Consider the following 18,812-nt stretch of genomic DNA (forward strand, 5'->3'; position numbering starts at 1 on the left):
AACTCAGACCATTCTATGATTAAATCCTAGGAAAAAGATAAAGGATTTCAATGGTTCACTTTAGTGTGACAAAGAGCTGCATCACAGGTTCTAACAAGAAACGAACAGGATACAAATGAAATGATGTGATAATAAGCAACAAGAAAAGGTACCAGCAGGATGTACAATCAGCTGATAACAAGTTCATAAACTATCCAGAAAATGAGATGAACATCATGCATTTTGCAGAAAATAATGATTCAGGATGATCAAATTTAACTCCCTCAGCCAGAATGACACATGGATCCCAAAAAATGCGTGATAAAAGGGGGAAATACAACATTTTGTGCAAAATCAAGTGCATGAAGGGGATTATTCTTTAGTGTACCTAAATGAGCACTGAAACAAATGCTACTACACGGGGACAAGATCTTGGGAAAAACTGCAGCCAGTTGTCTGAAAATAAGATTATCCAGAGTCAAGAGGAAGAAGGAATTAAGTTATTGGTTGTTATGGAAGGAACTAAGAAGAGAGAAGAGAAAACATCCTGCTTTATAAAATCTACATGGCAACTGTATCTTGAACAGTGAAACCTCAGTAACTTACTAAGACAGTAGAAAGGGGAAAACTGATTCAGTGTTAGATGAACATCCCGTTTGCTGCCTTAAGGCAGCTGGTTTGTTTTCAATCCATATAAACAGCATTAAATATTTCTAAAGTCATTAAAGACAATGGATTCATAAAAAAACCTCCAGGAATGGTGATCAGGATAGTCCAACTATTTCTCTTCCAACCCAAACCATTCTGTGACTCTGTGAGTTAAGAAAGGAGTTGCTGGACACATGGAGTCACCCAGCAGCAACACAGTCAGATGCAGTCCCTCCTTGGAAGGCTGGAATTCTCTAGAAACAACCTAATGAACACCAGTTATTCCTCAGCCAGGAAAAACAGTCTTTTCAAAACCAAACTCTTGACTTACCACAAGTAACAATTCTCCCAGTGATTTCCTTTCAGAAGAAAGAAACAAACAAACACCAAGCCCTTTTTTTTTTTTTTTTCCTGTTACATTTATTGTTCTTTTGGGAGGCAAAGTGGCAATTTCAGCTTTTGCTCATTTTTTCTTCCCTTGCAAAACAGCAGGGTACAAGTTATAGCCATCAACCTACAATCAGTATAGACTTCAGAAGGTCTCCAATTCAATTTCCACTTTTCCTGATAAGAGGCACATGTGCCAGACAGCAGCAGCAATAAGTGTAAGTAACACTTGCTCAAATAGCTGCTCTGCCTGCTATTTTAAGGCAGGTTTGGTGCAAGTTTGACAGGCAATTTGCTCAGGAAATGAAAATAATTTTGCCTACAGAAAGACATTAACTTTGATTGAAAAGAGGCTTTTAGAAAATACTTCATTAGTGTGAAATGATACTGATGTTACACTTCCTTCAGTCAAAAAGACATTGATGCATCTTTTTTTGTTTAGAACTCAAGACTTCTCAGCTATTCCTTTACCTTGGAGGAATGGCACAAAATGTAGTGATGCTTTATTGTCACAAAAGGCAGAAGTTTCTCAGGGAATTGTTAATTCAGGCGGGTTTCCAGAACCTCTCAGGCTGTGTTCTCAATGATAAGAGCAATGCCCTGTCCACCTCCAATGCAAGCTGACCCAACTGCATACTTGCCACCACGTCTCCTGTACAGGAAAAAAGCAACAGTAAAAATTCTATATATTTACAAAACCAAAGTAGCTGTTACCTTGATTTTATGACAGCAAACTAGTTATCATATAGGGACTACTAAAGATGATGGTTTGGAATGTGCATGTTGTTCTTTTTCCTAGAAAAACCTCACAAAGCCTCAACTAATGTTGAAATATCTCCGTAGAGAAACAAGGAGTTGCAGGTCTGAGTGTTTTGCCATCTAATGGCAAATGGTTTGTTATGTTGTTCTCAGGAATACAAAACGGCAAGCAATGACACGATGGGATACTTCTGGTTTCAACACATGATAAAAACAGGATAAGGAAAATATAATCTTGTTGCCAAGGTGGTTTTTAAAAGCTCAGCTTTCTACAGCCCACACTCCAAGGAACAGCTTTCTGCAAGGTGCAAATTAAGTGAGGCTTTATGGTTGAATACTAACAGAGTGCTGCAAGTACAATGAAAACAAATACTGTGATTTCTGCCCTGAGCCGGGGGGGAGGGGGCAGGGGGGAGGGGGAATAAGAAAATTCAGATAAAAATAGTGCTAAGCTTGTCAAGCAAGGCAAGAGAGTTCAAATTTCTGAAAATGGACTAAGGGACAAAGAGGTGATGACAAAGCATTTGACATGGACCTGGTTAAGAAAAGCACAGACTTTGCTCAAAGGCCATTTCCATAAAGGAAGCCTTCCCACTGCTCACTGTGGGCTTGGATCAGATCTAGGGGATGGAAAACAAAATCCTGTAATGACAACAGAAGGGAGTAAGAGGCAAACTGCAGGACCTGGGCTACAGCACAAAGGTAACAAACTTCAGTGTGCAGAGTTTCCAGGCAGCAGACTGGAAGATTTCAGTCACACAGTACCTGTCCTAACCATCTCCTGCAGGTGTAAAGATCTCAGTACTGCACTCATTACCTTAATTCATGGACCAGATGAGCTGTGATCCTTGATCCTGAAGCACCCAAGGGATGACCTATAGCGATGGCACCTCCGTTGACATTAGTTTTTTCAGGGTCAAGGCCCAAGACTTTTTCGACAGCGAGATACTGAGGGGCAAAGGCCTCGTTCACCTAGAGCAGCAAGAGGAACAAACACACAAACCTTCACACCTGATTTTCCACACTTGCTCCATGTGTGCACACAGGATTAAGCGAGGTGTGCTGCTTCTCCAAGTCATTTTCAGAGTGAAAAATATGAAACACTGTGTTTGGAGAAGCGTAGACAATGTATAGATTGTCAGGCCGACACAATGTGAATTCAAATCCTTCTGGCACAGGTGACACAAGGCAAGTATGTGGTATATTTTATTGAAAAACAAAAGGAGTGGTGTATTCTGATGCAATGCATTCATGAAGAGCCTATTGCTCTGACAAGAAATGGCCTTGCTTGAAAAGTGGGACTAACTCAAAACATGAACAGTCCAGCCAGCAGAGTAAAACCTCATGCCACAGGAGGACATTTTTTTCCATGGAATCCTATCATGCCATTAGCAGTTTCCACATGCCTGAGATTTTGATCATGACTGTGAAGCTGTGTGGTAGGAAGTAGATGGATTGAGGTCAGGCAGGTGAGCAGACATGAGGAAACACCTAGGTGGAATATTTCTGCTAAAAAGATCAAGAGCAACCTCACTGTTCATGTTCAAACTCCTTACCTCTACCAAGTCCATGTCCTTCAGGGTCAGGCCTGCTTTCTTCAGAACCTCAGTAATTGCAGGTACAGGGCCTACATGGAAATCATATGCACAGTTAGTTAAATAATTAAAACTAATAGCTTAGAAAAATGTTATACATAGAATAACTTCGTAAAGCCTCTTTAGATCCTCTTCCATGAGCCTCCATGCAGCCAGCAAATTCTGGATATGCCACTGACCTGCTTTCTTAGGTAGAAAGAGAACTAATTCTCAGAATTATTTGCAGCCTTCTCAGCACACTGCCAGGAGAAGTGAGGAGTGTCCCTACTGCTGCACAGTAAAACACACATATAGCTTCCAAGTCAGGAGAACTCACAGACCCCAGCCAAATGTAACAACTTCACAACAGTTTTGAGGAATTCTCCTTCCCACTACTCTTGGATCAGCTTATTCTTCCCTCATAACTTGCAGCCTTCAGGTGTATGAAAAAGGCAGGCTGGTCTGGAGTTTGCTGGTCATGCTTTTAGTTCTGGTGTTCTTCATGTAATTTACCTGAGAACTATCTAGTCAGGAAAGCTAACAATAAATTATTCCCTTAGATCCAGGTCCAGCAAGATTATTTTTTGAGAAAATCACAGAGTTGGGCAAGAAAATTGCTCTCTGGAAGAAAGCTGACACCTACAACCCAGTATAATCTACCAGGGGAGATGAATCACAAAGCACAGCTACCTAAGGGGACACTCAAAGGGCTAACTAGATATCTACTTGCAGGACAAGGATATTTTGATGTTAGATGGTAGCTCATCATTAGGCAAAAAAAACCCCAACCCTAAAGCATTAACATTTACCAAAAAAATGGTGTTGGCAAGTCATGGCTCCAAGATGAGAAAAACTTAAAAATTAAGAAAGGGTCCAGTTCAAAGCTCAACAGATTGTTAGAAAACCTCAGGCAGCTTCATACTAGACTCTAAATGCATCTCATTATGGAGGGATTTTAACGTGCCCGTGATGAGTGACAGTAATGGGAGGGTCTCAGATGGACAAAGACCATTAATTGCAGCCAAGTAGACATTGTCCCCTCCCTCTCTTTTTTAAATGATTAATTAACTTACTAGACATGGGGAGGCTGGACTCCCTGTCACTATCAGTATGTGAAAGGGCAGTTGCTCAGTCTGCACTCCTGTCCTCAGATCTGTTGCTGTCATGTCCATGAATCTCATCTGGTCCTTTTCAGTTGCTCGGGACAAGCTGCGGTGTTAAGGAGTTAGGATACTGTTTCTCCACATGATTTATGAGGCTTTTAAACAAGCTAAAAAGAGAGTTGCCTGACCTATAAAGAATGGGCTAGTTTAGAAAGCACAAAGAGAGCATGAAGTCTTCAGAAAGAAACCCTCCCTCCACATTTGCTTTGAAGGTCATGTTCCTCAGAGAGACTGCTCAAGAAAGGAAATCTGACAATGCCTCATTTGCATTCCTACTGACACATGGAACCAGTCAGCAATGACCTCTCTGAACAGAAGGACAGACAGGAAAAGCCATGCTGGGATACATTGGTTGGACATCAGGAAAAAGTTCTTTCCTGTGAGGTGGAGAAATAATGGAACAGGTTGCCCAGGGAGGTTGTGGATGCTCCCTTCTTGGAGGTCTTCAAGATCAGGTTGGATGGGGCTTGGAGCAACCTGGTCTAGTGGGAGGTGTTCCTGGCCATGCATGGGGGGTGGAACTGGATGATCTTTAAGGTCTCTTCCAACCTTAACTATTCTGTGATACAATGCTGTCCACAAACTAAACAAAAGGGAAAAATCCTGAGGTGTCAGGACTGGCTTTGAGGGTCGGTTTGTGTTAACAGCTCCTTGATTAGGAAGCACCAAATATGGGACTACTAAAAAAAGAGAAGCAAGTGGTTTGCCACAACATCACCTGAATGGATGTGTATCCTGGAAGCCAATCTTAGCTGAGTAACTCCTGAAAGGAGCACATGAAGCCAACCCTCCTTCAGCAGGTGAAGAAGAGAACTCAGATTTAGGCATCTAATCCTGGGATTTAAAGCTTACAGGGAATGAAAGTGAAAACTGGTTTTAAAATTCACTAAAAAAGGGAGGGGAAAAAGGTTCCTGGGGGACTCTACTTCAGTGCTAATACACACACACCCTTTCAGCCAAAGTGAGGAGTCAGTCAGTACCCCTGCCTAAGATGGATGCAGTGGAACAGCCACTCTCAGTAGCTATAAAATAATGTGTTTTATTACAACTTACCAATGCCCATTATGGAAGGGTCACAGCCAGCTGAGTGATAGGCCACTATCCTTGCCAAAGGAGTAAGACTGTGCTTTTTAAGTGCTGATTCACTGGCAATGATCACTGCACCAGCTCCATCACACACCCCCTTGCAGTAAGAGAGAAAAGCTTTCTTAGTGGAGAAAAGACAAACAAACCAAAAAAACCCTCCAACATTTTAAACTAAATATACCCCTCAAAAAAAAACCCAACCTTGAGTCCAAGACACAATTATTAAGATTTAACAGAGAGTTGTATTAGTGTTTATTACAAACAACAAACCACAATCTTTCACTAGTTTGTGGATGACTTAAATTTAGAAGTTTAATTAATTCCAATGTTTTAAAAAATCAAAACACATTTTTTGCCACTCCCTTGCACTGGAAACGTTCCATAGACCTCCAAGGACACTATTAATATTGGATCATATTAATTAGAAAAAATATTTTACTGTGGCTGTGATCTATTTCAGGCAGGAATTCAGATTCTATGATCACAGTGGTCATTCCAGCCCAAAGAACATTCATCAGTTGATTGAGATACTGGCTGTAAGAGGAAGAGTCCATAATGACATTGCTGCTAAGCACCCAGTCTACCCTGGGTAAGGACATATTGTGGTTTGGACTACAAAGGATAGCAACTGTGGAATAAAGATGAGCAGCAGCAGAAGCACGGCCACTAATAGGACATGATCTGCAAAGCAAATGTTCAAAAGCTGTTGCCTCCCAAAAGAAAAATAGAATCATAGAACCTTAGACTGATTTGGGTTGAAAGAGACCTTAAAGATCATCTAGATCCAACCCCCTGCGTGGGCAGGGACACCTCCCACGAGGCCAGGTTGTCCAAGCTCCATCCAACCTGCCCTTCAACACTGCCAGGGATGGGGCAGCCACAGCTTCCCTGGGCAGCCTGGGCCAGGGTCTCACCACCCTCACAACAAAGAATTTCCTCCTCATGTCTCACCTCAATCTCCCCTCTTCCAGTTTTAATCCATTCCCCTCATCCCATCCCTCCCTGCCCTTGTCCCAAGCCCCTCCCCAGCTTTCCTGGAGCCCCTTCAGGCACTGGAAGGTGCTCTAAGGTCTCCCTGGAGTCTTCTCTTCTCCAGGCTGAACATCCCAACTCTCCCAGCCTGTCTTTGTAGCAGAGGTGCTCCAAAATAGAGTGGCTAGTACTGTGTAGCCACTGCAGGTATCAATTGCATAATTCAAGGCTGATAAGCAAGTGTCAGTTCCTCACTAAAAGAACAGCGACAAGCCCGAGAACCAAACTTTAGGACCCAGGAGCAGACTGAAGGATCCTCTGCCATTTCAGGGCTGGAACAGTAAACAAAGTGAAAAATTAAAACCTCTTTTCATCACGAGATACCACTGCCAGCCAAAGGTGGCTCAGAATGACATAAATACAGCAACAGTAAATCTAGAGGAGCTCAGAGGTGACACTTTCCCAAGGCAAGGCCTCGACATACTCACTGAAGCATTCCCAGCAGTCACTGTGCCATTCTTTTTAAAGACAGAGGGGAGTTTGGCCAACTGTTCCATCGTGGTCTGGGGCTTGGGGTGCTCATCCTTTTGCATACTTTCTTTCCCCTTCTTTGTTTTCACTTCAATTGGTGCCATCTCAGTGTTGAAGTAACCAGCATCCTGAGCTGCAAGCACAAAAAGGACTCTGATCAAAATATCTAGATGATTGCACAGCAAGACCAATAATCCCATTTTCACGTGCACAAAATCTTTGCTCTATTTTAACCAAGAGTTCAAGGACAGAGCTGTTTATGCCTTATTTTGCATCGGTGTTCTATTGTTTGGTTGTTTTTTTAGAAACTGGGCAAAAAGTCTACAGATACATTCTCAAATTCCTCCAAAGAAAGTCTCAAATTTCAGCTTTAAAAAACCGAACTATTCTTTTTCTTCTTTTCTTTAAATCACTAGATTTATTTTTGTCTACATCCCCCTGTATTTCTGCTTTATTCTACAGCTCTGTCACTTACCACAGGGCCAAGATGCTGTAAATCTGATTCAGGGAGGACCATGGAAAAAAATCCTGAGCCACAATTTCTCTGTTAATAACCAGTATAAAATCAATATAATGTTGTATATCAATTAAAATCCTGTCCAAGCTGCTCCTCCCACAGGATCTCACAGTCAAATCATGACCTTAGATTGGGATACAGCTGCCTAAACCACAATTCAAGGCACTGTAGGTATCTAAGATACCCAGAAGAGTATCTGGCCACATCAGCTGAGGTGACATTAGGTACCAATATTCAGGCAACCAAATACCACCTTTTGTGTCCACAATGTTGATGTGAACACACAGATTAAAACCAAAACAGCTCCAAACTCCCCAGATGGAACCAAGACTCCCAGCCCTTTCAAATCAGTTCACAAATGAATCTCTAAGGGATTGAAAACTAAGACACTGAAACTGCCAGATCTGATGCTGTTTTGCTACCTCTGAACTTTCTCAAGAAATTCTACAGTCTTTTTTCTTTCCTGATTAGCCACAGGAGTCATCAGTGTGAAATAAGATGAACTGGTCATAACAAGCAGAAATAAAAAACCACCAAGGCAAAGTCCTAGATGACAAGAAAGATGCAAAAGCCTCTTCAGGGGCGGAGTTTCCAGCAAAAGTTCCAGGAATGGCAGGAATTAGCTAAGAACATCAGCAGGGAAGGTAACACACCCTTGAGTGGAGTTACAAAAAGCAGCACTAGAGCCACTGAAAAAAACCCAAAGTCTTCGTTCAAGAGGAGCAGCTGTTAAAAAGCACCATCATCACACCCATGAATGTGAAGCCTGTTCAGGCAGGAGGTGACACATGACAGGCCAATGGCATTTGCTGCCTGAACTGAATGTCCCCAGTGAGGGACATGCAAACCAGTGGAAAGAGGCTTATTACTTAACCTGCTGATTTCCACACCACCTGCCTCAGGATATTTCAAGTCAACACCCCCAGGAGTGAGCTGCTTGTATCCCAGGGCAAACCACAGCATGAATCTCAGCATCTGCACATCAGAAGACAAATCACACCAAGACACAACGTACATAAAAATTAAAAATACTTGGAATCTATGCTAAAAAACTGACTAGATTTAAAACTGGTACCATATAAAGATTCCCATTCCTGGATTTACTAACCAGCTTTGCATCTCTGTTGTGTTTTCAGGGCATATCTGTCACAGTCCTCACGTGTGATGTTGTATTTTGCAGCCAGGTTTTCAGCTGTTACTGCCATAGGTATCTTAACATGTGTATCTGTCAGTCCTTCCCACAGCGTGTCTTCCAACTGCAGGGAACATTAGGAAAAGAAAACCATCAAGCCCAGGAACATTAACATTTATTACTGATAGTTTCTAATGATTCAGCAGCCTCTTGGAAACTTACATGTCTTTGCAAAACGAACTCAGGTTGCTTACAGAGACTTTATTGCCATTAGAACAAACACACTGCAAAAAAATCATCCAGGTTCTTGTGGGCTATTTTAATTCATCTACGTTGTGTTCTAGTGTGGTTCTTGCCACTCGGATGTGGCCCTAAGAATTTTGGAAAAAGCTTATAATTCTTTTAGCATGAATTATTTCTTAGAGACCTGTGAGAAAAAACACCTCTCCTTCTGGTTACCAGGGAGGAAAGGTAAGGAACTGTGCAAAGGCACAGCAGCCTACTGATTCTTTGGCTCCTTCGTTACTTTCAGGTAAAATCCCCTTAGTTCAGTCCAAGGTTCCTGCAGGTAAAACATCTCTGGTGAGAAAATACCCACGTTCAACTTCACTTAGCCTGATACAGGTTAGGACAGTCAGTTCAGATGGGGTTTGTCATCTCTCTGTCACCAGTAAAGTTCCCCAAGAGAAATCACTCACTGATCTGCAGCTGCATAATTCAATCATTTCCATGATAAGAACCTGGTGGCACTTAGGAATTATCAGCAATTTGGTGAAGGTTGCTCTGTAGAGCTGAGGCTTAGTCACTGCCCCATGAGATTCTCAGGGCAGAGACTTCACCTTCACAGTGAAGAAACAGAGTAGAAAAAGCAAAGAGCTGAAAGACTGAAATCTCCTATGTAGCATTTTGATGTGGATTATGACCTACTGAATAAATGGCAACTGTCAGAGCAGAAATGGATCCTGCTGCCAATTTCCCACAGTACTCACTAAGGACAGATTTTCAAAAGAAAATGCAAAAATAACTTGGCTTGGAGAAGTCAAGGGATTTAACTTCAAGTTTCTATTTTTAAGATAAAGAGATGCTTGCAACTTGGAGGTATACATGTTCCTTACCAGTCCATCTCCCCACTCCTAGCTTTCCCAAAGCTGTGTGTGCCTCCATTCACAGTCCCTGTCATCAGGAAATGGTTTTTATTATACAGAGCACTTTGATGGGATGTACCAAGTGAACTAAGCTTTGTGTCCAAGTTCATTAACATGTTTCACATGGAACAGGAGTTCAAAAATTGTTTTGGAAAAGTCAGAAAACTAGCACGCTTAACAAAATTGCCTGAACCTCCTGCTTTGGTAATGCCTGAATACTGGACAAAGGCTTTGAACAACTAAATCTAGATCTAATCTCCAATAATTTTCATCTGCAAGGATACAGTGTCTACAGGCCTAGTACTTTTCTGTTGCTCAGCAAACATGACTTTATTCACACACACACACAAAATAAAATATAAGTACTAGACCTTGAGTTCTGCTCCTAATCTGGTTCCAAATCGAATGTTTCGAACTGCATAAGGAGCCTGGCTCATATTTTCAGCTCCACCACACAGGACAACTTCTGAGTCATTCAGGCAGATTTCCTGATAACAAAAAAACAAAAGAGGTCTAGGATTTAGTCTGCTGGTTTTCTGAGACAGTAACAACCATCTCAGAAAAAGACCTGGTCATCTACAAAACTACAAACACAGGAATTCATGCTCAGCCATGTGTACATTTATGAAGGGTTCTATTAAGATGGGAGTCTGTGTCATTGCACTTTTCTTTCTCCTCCTTTCAGCAAGGAATCATTATATCCATGAGGGAGGAAGAGAAGATGGGTGCACACATATGACAGGGCTGAGGAACAAAGCCATTAAGCATCTTCATGCTTGTGTGGTCAGGTTCACAGATGGGTGAACTTTCTCCACCCCTGGTTCAAAGAGAAGTTGATTTTATTCTATATTAGAAGTTACATAACAAACTATCAAACCCATGAGAGCATTTGAATCTTTGAGTTAAAAGACACTTAAAATGCACAGGTTGGTGCTTACATAGGTGAGAATATAAGCAATGATCAAAAGATTAAAGCCTCCTGTTGACGCCCAGTAATCCAATTCAGCCAAAGAGGACCACAGAATGCAACTGTTTCGCTGGCTAACACTTGCTGCATTCCTTATATGAAATTACGACTTTTAAATAATTGATGATTTTTAATGAATTAATTAATGATTTTTAATTTAAATCCATGATGATTTTTTAAACCAACCCCAAAGTGAAGGCTGAACTCTTTCACAAACCCTGCAGGGCAAGAGGAATTCTCCACCAGTGGTAGCTAAAAATCCATGTTAAGTCTCATCCCAAACATAAAGTTTCGACATCTCTTCTCACATGTTAACAGTCTGAGAAATGTTACAAGTGATACAGAAAAAAATAAATATCACAAGAGCTTTGTACCTGACATCCACTGGCAATGGATTGGAAACCAGAGCCACAAAGCCTGTTGACAGTGAGGGCTGGCACTGGGACAGGAACTCCCACACGTAAACCCACGTGTCTTGCAATATAAATGGCATCTGAGGAGCTCTGCAGGCAGAACAGTTGGTTACATCCTCATGTCTTCAGAGAGCACAAGACTTTCCATCAAGTCAGAAGGGTGTTAGTGGCATCACTCATAGAAGACTGTGTGTTCAACAGAACTTTGATTCGCTTCAAAAAGACACCATCAAATCACAGAATGCTTAAGGTTGGAAGGGACCTTAAAGCTCATCATGTTCCAATCCCCCTGCTATGATCAGGGACACCTCCCACCAGACCAAGCTGCACAAGCCGCATCCAACCTGCCCTTCAACACCTCCAGGGATGAGGCATCAACAGCCCCTCTGGGCAAACTGTTCCAGCACCTTCCTACCACCTTTAATGAGCAAAATGCACAACATGCATTTTAAAGAAACTGTGTGCCATAACAGCCAGACATGAGGCCAAAAATGGGACTGCAGCTGCTGAGACTGAAGTCAACAATTTAATAGTCTGAATTTTTCCCTTTTCCTCTTTTTTCAAACCAGCACACACACAACAGATGAGGTAGGAACAACTTCTGACTGTCAAGCAGCAACTCTTTCCAGATCAATTAAAACTGCTAAGAACACCGGGGGAAGGTCCCCCAAAACCAGACAGCGTGGGAAACGTGGAGATTCTGATGCTGCTTCATATCCACTTAGGGAAATCCCATAATTGTAATGTTCTAACTGGACACTAGCCCTTCCTAACAATGAAATCCCACTTCTCCAGACTTCTCCAGCTGGTTCTCAGTCTTTTATTTGAAAAGCAAAGTACTGCACACAGAGCAGTTGGCTTCAGAACTCCTCTAATAAACCAGGCTCCAACATATAATGAAACAAAACAATTAGGTTTCTTCATTTCAACTACTGAGCACAGATATAGAATTCAATATTCTAACAGCCTTGCTATAAGCTTGTCATGGATCTTTTCCACACTAAGAGAACACTTCAGGATCTTGTCCTCAGCTAACATGTATTATACAAAGTTGAGTGTACAAGGCTACTTGCCAATGCAGGTTCAGAAAAAAAGAAATAAATTAATCTAGCCACTTCTCCTGAAGAAGGGGAATTTAAAGTGGTCATACAGTCATTTAAACTTAATCAAATAATAACTTAAAAGGAATGCACAACTGTAAAAAGAAAAACTACAGGGAAGTATGATGCAAAGGAAATGCAATTTCAACCCCAAAAGACATCTTTTTATTAAGAGAATGCTGCTATTTATGTGAAAACATGCCAAGAACTTTGGATGCAGCAATATTTTTTTCCCAGGTCACAACCAGTTCTTAAAATACCCCAAAAAAAGTGGCATAAAAAAAGCTCAGATGGAAGCTGTATGAGACAGAAGAATTAAAGACTTTTTTAGCTGAAAATCCAGTACTGCATCTGATATTCATACTTTCACGATGTTCAGTTAACATGAAACTTCTCAGATATTTGTTTTTCCTGCACCCTTGAAACACTCAGTGCAAAACAAAGAGTGCCCACCCTTAATAAAGGAGAGGTCAGAATACAAAACAAATCCAGAAATGCTCTTTGCTGTCTTGCCTAAAACAAAGACTCTCATCTAGATATGTGGGTAACTGCAGTTCTGCAGAGCAGCTACATCACAAGTTCTTTGGAAAGGAGATGATTGTCCAAATGCCTCTGCCAACCAAAGCATGTGTCCTTCCAGCTCGAAGTAATCTCATATTCACTCAAACAATTCTACTTAGAAAACTCAAGGGAAATGGGGTCAAATTAGTCAGTCTCCAGATAGAAAGGGATTTATACAATTCAGTGAAAACTCACTGATCAATGAATTCCACAGCTTGAGTCATAAAAGCAGGAAAAATGCAGCAGGAATTAGCACAGTTTTTAGATCAGTTTGTCCTAGTATAAACTACTTCTGGTACTAAAAAGAGAAAGCTAGACCTTGCTCCCAACAACACGAATAGGAAACACTACACTAGAAATGTCACTGACCCCTTCCACATCCACCCGTTGGCTGCAAAGCAGAGGGAACTATCTATAGGAACACATGGAAGGAGACAACGGAGATAACCCGAGAGCAGCCAGTTTTCCATGCTACCAACCTGAATGACATTGCCAACAATGACACTGTCAATGATCTCAGGAGAGATCTTGCCAGCAGCCAAGGCAGCCCGGGCAGCATGTTCTGTCAGATCGGTAGCGGAGAAGTCCTTCAGCAAACCCCCATAGCTCCCAAAGGGAGTTCTCTTGGCTGCAACAATGAAGACACCTGCGAGAGAAGAGACAATCATCCAGGTGAGCAGAGCCTAAGGAAGGGAAAACCACCAAGGTAGCATCAGCTGGATGACAGGCTCAAATCACAGGAGGCTTTGGAAATAAATACAGTGTTGAACCCACAAAGTTAAAGAACAGATAGGAATGCTTTAGACGGGGAAGGTGTGCAGAATGATGGTCAGAAAGAAAAGCTGGGAGTGCATCCAGAGGAGGCCCCGGAGATGCTGGGAGGGCTGGAGCAGCTCTGCTCTAGAGACAGGCTGGGAGAGTTGGGGTGTTCAGCCTGGAGAAGAGAAGGCTCCAGGGAGACCTTAGAGCACCTTCCAGTGCCTGAAGGGGCTCCAGGAAAGCTGGGGAGGGGCTTGGGACAAGGGCAGGGAGTGAGAGGACAAGGGGGAATGGATGCAAACTGGCAGCGGAGAGATTGAGGTGAGACATGAGGAAGAAATCCTTCACTGTGAGGGTGGTGAGACCCTGGCCCAGGTTGCCCAGAGAAGCTGTGGCTGCCCCATCCCTGGCAGTGTTGAAGGGCAGGTTGGATGGGGCTTGGAGCAACCTGGGCTGGTGGGGGTTGGACTAGATGATTTTAAGGTCCCTTCCAACCCAAGTCAATGTGGGATTTTATGATTCCAAAAATGCTTCTTTTCCATGAAAAGTTTTGAAAAAAAAAAATTAGTTTGGATACCAGGGAGACAAAGGAGACTGTCACAGTACATCAGACGTTAGAGCTAGTGTGGTAAAAGCATGAAAGTAACATCCATGAAATCCCACAGTGGATTCCTGTGAAATAATCAGACGAGGAACAAGTTCTTTCAAGAAATAAATAGGCCACTCCCTCACCCTAGAAAAATCGGCCAGTTTTTGGCTGACACTCTACCAGTTTTCACAAAGAAAAAACAACCAACATTGAAGAAAAACAGAAACAACCCTTTCCCCCTGCATTTTAACTTTGATTTCCAGAATTATATACATCATCTAGATATGTCTGTGAACCCCAGTGAGCATGGACTGAGTGCCTGGCACAGCAGCTCACTGGTCCCGTGCCCAGGAGCATGTGGGAGGCAGGTTGTGAACTTTCCCCCAGTTAGACAACAGAGCTCACGTCCTCTTTTCTACAGCTGCCACCAAACACCAACAGTTATTTTAAGCAATGCTAGAAGGAGCTGTAGAAATACAAGAATGAAAAGAATGAAAATGCCTATTCATTAAGCTGCTCATGAGCACTGTTTTCAGGCCTTCTGTCAGTTGGCTGGTTTGTCTCCTCAGCCTCTCATGTACTTGGATCTCAGACTACGTGATTTTACAGAAAAGGGTTTTCCAAAGTGGTGAAGGTCAAGCTGGCTTCACTGCCAAGGACTGGAAAATGCTGTTGGGATCTGAAACAGGCAGTGAATACACTCAGGAGATCATCTGGGAAATAGCCTGACGTAGACTGAGCAAGGATTGCAGCTCCAAGGACAGGGATGAATGCAAATCCCAAGGTGGCTTTCACAGAGGGAACACCAGAGTCACTAACAGCAAGTAATTCCATTTCATCCAACACAATTCTTAATACATTGACTGATTTATTATTTTTTTCTCTTGTGCATTTTTTTTTTTTTTAAAAAAAGCTGAGAACTCTTCATGAAGTGTGAACCCTGCAAGTTTTTTTAACACAGATGAGGGTGCTTTGCCTGATTCAGGTTTATGGCAAACAGGTGTGTGTAGCAGTCACTTCAGGAGCAATCCCTGGACTTCCTGAGCATTCAGGTGAGATTTAAATGTGGACCAGTCATTTCACTATCCAAAATGTCTTGTATTAACAATAATTTACAGAAGGTGGAGTTTGGGTCTCTACTGAATGTTAAGAATACTTGTAAAAAAAAAAAAGACTATTAGCGCTTTTAAGGATGATCTCATGCCCCTAAGCTTATCTTCCTTGCAGACTTCGACACTCCTCTTGCCACCACTCCCCCTGTCCACCAATTCCTGTCCCTCAGCCTTCTCCAAAATTGTGCCAGCAAGAGCTTTGCTGCAGACCTGACCAAGCTAAAAAAACTTGTTTGCCTCCCTTTTGGCCAGGTTGCTGGTTAGCCACACAAGTTGCTGAACCACATACACCCTTAAAAACAAACAGTCCAGGGGCAAGGATGGAACTTTGCCCCTGAACCTTCCTTTCAGAATAACAACATCTCTGTGTCACTGAGGCAGCTTGTTCCTGTGCCCTTCTCCACAAAACAGCACCATGGGGGCAAAGCATAAAGCAGAGCTGGTCACACAGCTGTGGTAGGTTAAGATTAACCCAGTCAGCGGAAAACCAGGGCCTAATTTTCCTTTGGATCAGTTCTGAGCCTGACTTCACCTTCTGGCTGCTCAATAAAACAGTAATTCCAGACTCAGGAGAAAAGGTTGGACTGAAGCAGCAAGGGAAGAAGCAGCAGCACAACCCGTGTTATGCTGAATTAACGTGATCACAGAGCCATTTCCCTAGGGGTATGTTACTCCAGAGCCTGCCTAACTTTGCTTGATTGGAGAGATGTCTGCAAATGCTGGGATCTGGGAACTTTCAGAGCTAGAAAGCAAAGGCCTCTCCAAATCCTTATCAAACTCTCAATTCAAAACCTCAAAATCTGGCTTTGTCTGCTGCCAAATGGGGATCTGCTATTATAGGCCTGAAACATTCTCCAACATTCCTCAAATGCGCTTGGTCAATAAATATTTCTTCATGAGTTCCCATTCTGAAGGCTAAAAGCCAATAATTAACTTCAAAAAAAACTGTAAAGAGAACAGGGTACGAAAAACATTGTGTTAAGAGATGAGAGAAGATCCTGAAACAAGCACAGAAAGTTAACATCAAACAAGTATGGGCAGAGCTGCTCAACAGAGCCACAAAGAATTATTACAACACTGACAGAACAGGCTTTCAGCACCAAAACCTCAAACCATGACTTACCCGAATGTTATTATTTAGGTACAGTTAACAAAGCAGTGTTAAAAAGGCAGAACCCCCTTTTTTTTCTATAAATTTCAGCTTTGTTTTTCAACAAGATGAGGTACTAAGGGGCGCGTTATCTCATTTTTAAGGGGGCGCAAAACTTTACGCAGAGAATGAAGCAGCTCTTGACATAAAACACTTTTAGGAACTTAGAACCAGAGGTTCATCCTGCGCCTCTGCTGCCAACACAGGTGGGGGGGGGGGATGTGACAGAAGACACTTCCCACCCTGGACACTTCCACTGTCAACTTCCAGTCACTGCCCACAGGCATTCCCAGTTATCAGACACATTTTCGACACCTTTTACCACCGGTTTGTAGCACAGGTTTGTACCACAGCCAGCTTAAGCAATCCAGAGCCAAACACGGTATACTCAGCATATATTCACACAGAATCAATGCGGTATCAATGCAGACAAGGCTGTGACAGCCACCTCCGCACCTAACGCGGCTCAGGGTGCTCTGAGAGGCCGCACTTGTTTCCAGCTGGTTCTCGCAGGGATGCTGACAGGGGACGGGGGAGGGGAACGGCTCTGGGGACGCAGGCCTGGCCTCGGGGGCTGGGGTTTGGGTTTTCTGACGAGCTAGCACCGAGTGACAGGCCCCGACCGCCGAGCGGGACGGCCCCGGCTGCCACCCTTCCCTCAGACCCTGCCCAGCCTCCCCGCCAGCCCGGGCCCCGCTTCCCCTCGGGGACCTGCCCTCCCTCCCTGCCTGCCGCCCCGCCAGGCTGCGGGACCTGCCCGTCCTCCCTCCCTCCCTCCCCGCCGCCCGCAGCCTCACCCCGCAGCAGCGCCATGGCCGCCCCGCTCCGCGCCGCCGCCCGCCCTTTCCGCCCGCCGCAGATTCGCCACGCTGGGGGCGGAGCCAGGAGGCGGGCGCAGCGACGCTTTGCAGTTTATTTAAAAAAAATAATAATAATAAAAAAAAATCATCTATTTTAAAATCTTATTATTTATTTCACTTCCTTCGTCCCTCCCTCTGGCCGGCTCTCCTCGGCCGCGCTCGCCAAGGCGCCGGGCCCGCCGATTCGCCAAGGCGCCCTCCGGGCCTGAGGAGCAGCGGGGCCGGTTCGGCCTGGGACCCGCAACCGCCGCACGGGCAGCTCCCCGCTCCTGCAGGGCACCAGTCACCCCGTGAGAGCCTGGGCTGCGCTTCCCAGGGCGGGTCTGAGGCGCTGGGCCAGCGCTGCCCGCTGGTGGCAGGAGCTGCGTGGGCAGCAGGGCCGGGATGGTCCCGTGTGCCGGGCCCCTGGAATCCTGGGGTCAGGTCTGGGCCCCTCAGGACAAGGAGGAGATGGAGGGGCTGGAGCGTGTCCAGAGAAGGGCAAGGGAGCTGGGGAAGGGGCTGGAGCACAAGTGTGAGGAGGAGCAGCTGAGGGAGCTGGGGGTGTCCAGCCTGCAGCAAAGGAGGCTGAGGGGAGACCTGCTGGCTCTGCAGCTGCCTGAGAGGAGGTTGGAGCCAGGGGGGTCGGGCTCTGCTCCCCAGGAACAAGGGATGGGACAAGAGGCAATGGGCTCCAGTGGTGCCAGGGGAGGCTGAGATGGGATCTTGGGCAGCATTTCTTGCTGGCAAGGGTTGTCAGGCCCTGGCCCAGGCTGCCCAGGGCAGGGCTGGAGTCCCCATCCCTGGAGGGGTTTCCAAGCCATGTAGATGTGGTGCTGAGGGACACGGGGCAGGGGTGGCCTTGGCAGGGCTGGGGGGATGGCTGGGCTGGATGATCTTAGAGGTCTTTTCCAACCCAAACAATTCCATGATTCTATTAAGAGGTCTATGGAGATGATCCAAGACATGGAGCACCTCTCCTAGGCTGGGAGAGTTGGGGTGTTCAGCCTGGAGAAGAGAAGGCTCCAGGGAGACCTTAGAGCACCTTCCAGTGCCTGAAGGGGCTCCAGGAAAGCTGGGGAGGGGCTTGGGACAAGGGCAGGGCATGAGAGGACAAGAGGGAATGGATTAAAACTGGCAGAGGAGAGATTGAGGTGAGACATGAGGAAGAAATCCTTCACTGTGAGGGTGGTGAGACCCTGGCCCAGGTTGCCCAGAGAAGCTGTGGCTGCCCCATCCCTGGCAGTGTTGAAGGGCAGGTTGGATGGGGCTTGGAGCAGCCTGGGCTGCTGGGAGGTGTCCCTGCCCATGCAGGGGGGTTGGAACTAGATTATTTTTTAAGTCCCTTGCAACCCAAACCAGTCTGCAATTCTATTTCAAAGCTTTAGGTTTTCTGGGTTTGCATGGAGAAGGGCAGAACTTGCCTGGT

The 18,812-nt window shown here is 44.5% G+C and overlaps 1 protein-coding gene and 1 long non-coding RNA gene across 2 annotated transcripts in view; one reads left to right on the top strand and one right to left on the bottom strand.

Moving 5' to 3' along the window:
- Positions 1-18,812, top strand: part of LOC127395475 (uncharacterized) — a 308,391-nt gene that overhangs the window by 51,050 nt on the left and 238,529 nt on the right. The window lies entirely within an intron of this gene.
- ACAA2 (acetyl-CoA acyltransferase 2) lies at positions 1,022-17,394 on the bottom strand. The gene is made up of 10 exons (XM_051642525.1): positions 17,342-17,394; positions 13,414-13,580; positions 11,235-11,363; positions 10,265-10,381; positions 8,725-8,872; positions 7,057-7,232; positions 5,564-5,693; positions 3,330-3,400; positions 2,591-2,745; positions 1,022-1,666 (listed from the first exon to the last, which is right to left on the bottom strand). Exons 1-10 carry the CDS (start codon positions 17,355-17,357, stop codon positions 1,582-1,584), a joined length of 1,194 nt encoding a protein of 397 aa, XP_051498485.1. The 5' UTR covers positions 17,358-17,394; the 3' UTR covers positions 1,022-1,581.

This window comes from Apus apus, chromosome Z (assembly GCF_020740795.1).
Source record: "Apus apus isolate bApuApu2 chromosome Z, bApuApu2.pri.cur, whole genome shotgun sequence".
NCBI lineage: Eukaryota > Metazoa > Chordata > Aves > Apodiformes > Apodidae > Apus > Apus apus.

Coding starts and splice junctions, on each gene's coding strand:
- ACAA2 (XM_051642525.1), bottom strand. Junction 11,364..13,413: donor TTGTTGGCAATGTCATTCAG/GTTGGTAGCATG, acceptor TTCTGCCTGCAG/AGCTCCTCAGATGCCATTTA. Junction 10,382..11,234: donor CCATTGCCAGTGGATGTCAG/GTACAAAGCTCT, acceptor TTTTGTTATCAG/GAAATCTGCCTGAATGACTC.